Genomic DNA, 1,889 nt, shown 5'->3' on the forward strand with positions numbered 1-1,889 from the left:
GAAGATCAATCGTAAAAGTAAGCCAGCCAAATCTATCTAATCTCATTAATTAAGCTCATTTTTAATCTCCTATCGGTGAGTGGGATTTGTCTTGATTCAATTGTGGAATAGCCAGCTCATTCCAACGAAGTCCCACCCCACATTTTATCTCATAAAAGCCATGCCAATCCTCTCTGCCCGCACACCACCACCAAAGCCTCCACAATGGCTACCACTCCCCTGTCTTTCTTTCTCCTTTCACTCCTCCTCTCCCTCTCCCTCAATGCCCAAGCTCAAACCCCGACAGCACCCGCCCCGATGCCCTCCGGTCCGGTTAACTTCACCGCAGTTCTTGTAAAGGGTGGACAGTTCACCACACTCATTCGCCTGCTGAACAAGACTCAAACTTTCAACCAAATTGAGAATCAGCTTAACAGCTCTTCTGAGGGCATGACTATCTTTGCCCCAACCGATAATGCCTTCAACAATCTTAAAGCTGGTGCTTTAAATGGCCTCAACCAACAAGAACAAGTTCAGCTTCTTCAATACCACACGTTGCCGAAATTCTATACCACGAGCAATCTTTTGCTGGTTAGTAACCCTGTTCCCACTCAGGCCTCAGGCCAAGATGGTGTCTGGGGTCTTAACTTCACTGGCCAAAGCAACCAAGTCAATGTATCAACAGGGCTTGTTGAGGTTCAAATTAACAACGCTTTAAGGCAAGATTTTCCTTTGGCAGTATTAAAAAAATAAAAAATTATACAGAAAGTAAATAAATAAAAATATTGGAGTCTAGTCTATATTTGAATAAATGTTAAAAGATAAAACTAAAAAAAAAATATAAATTAAAAAAAATAAAGCAAACCTTCTAACCTTGAAATCAAATATAAAGAACTAACAAATTAAAGATTTTTTTTAGAATTTTTAAGAGGTTGACATGAAAATATATAAAAAAAAAAATCATTAATTTTAAATTAAAAATAATTTTAAAATACACATCACCTAATTGTGAAGAGGACATTGAGAAGATTCAAATACCGTTACAGAAAATGATTTTCGGTGGCCAAATATCCTAATTATTTATTAAAATACAAAAATATTCTTGAGTTAATTGATATTACACAAAAACACAAATATAATATAAAGATAAAAAAATATGAGAGATTTTTAAAAATAACATACTTTAACTATTTTGAAGTAAAAAAATACACTTGAATGAAAATTAATCTATTTTTTATTTAATAATTAAATTAATAATTTTATAGTATAAAAATTAAAATGACCAATCTAACTCTACATAATTTGTAAGAAATAATTGTATCACAGTGAAAAGATGACGTTATCCCTATTTTCTAGTTCACAATTTTTATGATTCAAGGATAATTTTATTATTATACTACTATAATAAATAGTATTTTATGTCTTGCTGCACGCTAATTTCCCTTCATCCTCAGGTTTTTGTTTTAATAAAAACTCACACTACTAGCATTAAAAAACAAAAAATATAATGGATGATATAATCTTTTATCAATTTAGCATAAACCAAAAAAAAATAAAAAAATAAAAGTAATGATGGTTTCGTTGGTGCTGCCACTGACATATTTGTTCAAATTACTATTGAATCGCAAACAAAAACTATATCCTAATCACTTGTAAAGTTAAATGAAATCACCTTAATAATCACCAGCCACAAGAGTTCAATAGCTACATGCCAATTACGACAGCGCAGCACGTTGGTAATGGGACCATTGGAAAAGCCATTCCCAACACAATCATGCTCAAACATTTCTGCACCCCACTCACAATTTGGTGGCATTATATATATATATATATATATATATATAGAGAGAGAGAGAGAGAGAGACGCGCGCGCGCGCACACGCACGAAATAGGCATCATATGCTCACCTG

The 1,889-nt window shown here is 33.2% G+C and overlaps 1 protein-coding gene across 1 annotated transcript in view; it reads left to right on the plus strand.

Annotated features, from left to right (window-relative positions):
* The first annotated feature begins 160 nt into the window (after positions 1–160).
* LOC105112140 (fasciclin-like arabinogalactan protein 13) overlaps positions 161–1,889 on the plus strand; it is a 4,485-nt gene continuing 2,756 nt past the window's right edge. The window contains exon 1 of the mRNA XM_011007736.1: positions 161–717. Coding sequence (XP_011006038.1) covers positions 205–717 — 513 coding nt within the window. The 5' untranslated portion in view covers positions 161–204. The remainder of the gene's footprint in view (positions 718–1,889) is intronic.

The sequence above is a fragment of the Populus euphratica genome, unplaced genomic scaffold (assembly GCF_000495115.2).
Source record: "Populus euphratica unplaced genomic scaffold, PopEup_1.0 scaffold384.1, whole genome shotgun sequence".
NCBI classification, from domain to species: domain Eukaryota; kingdom Viridiplantae; phylum Streptophyta; class Magnoliopsida; order Malpighiales; family Salicaceae; genus Populus; species Populus euphratica.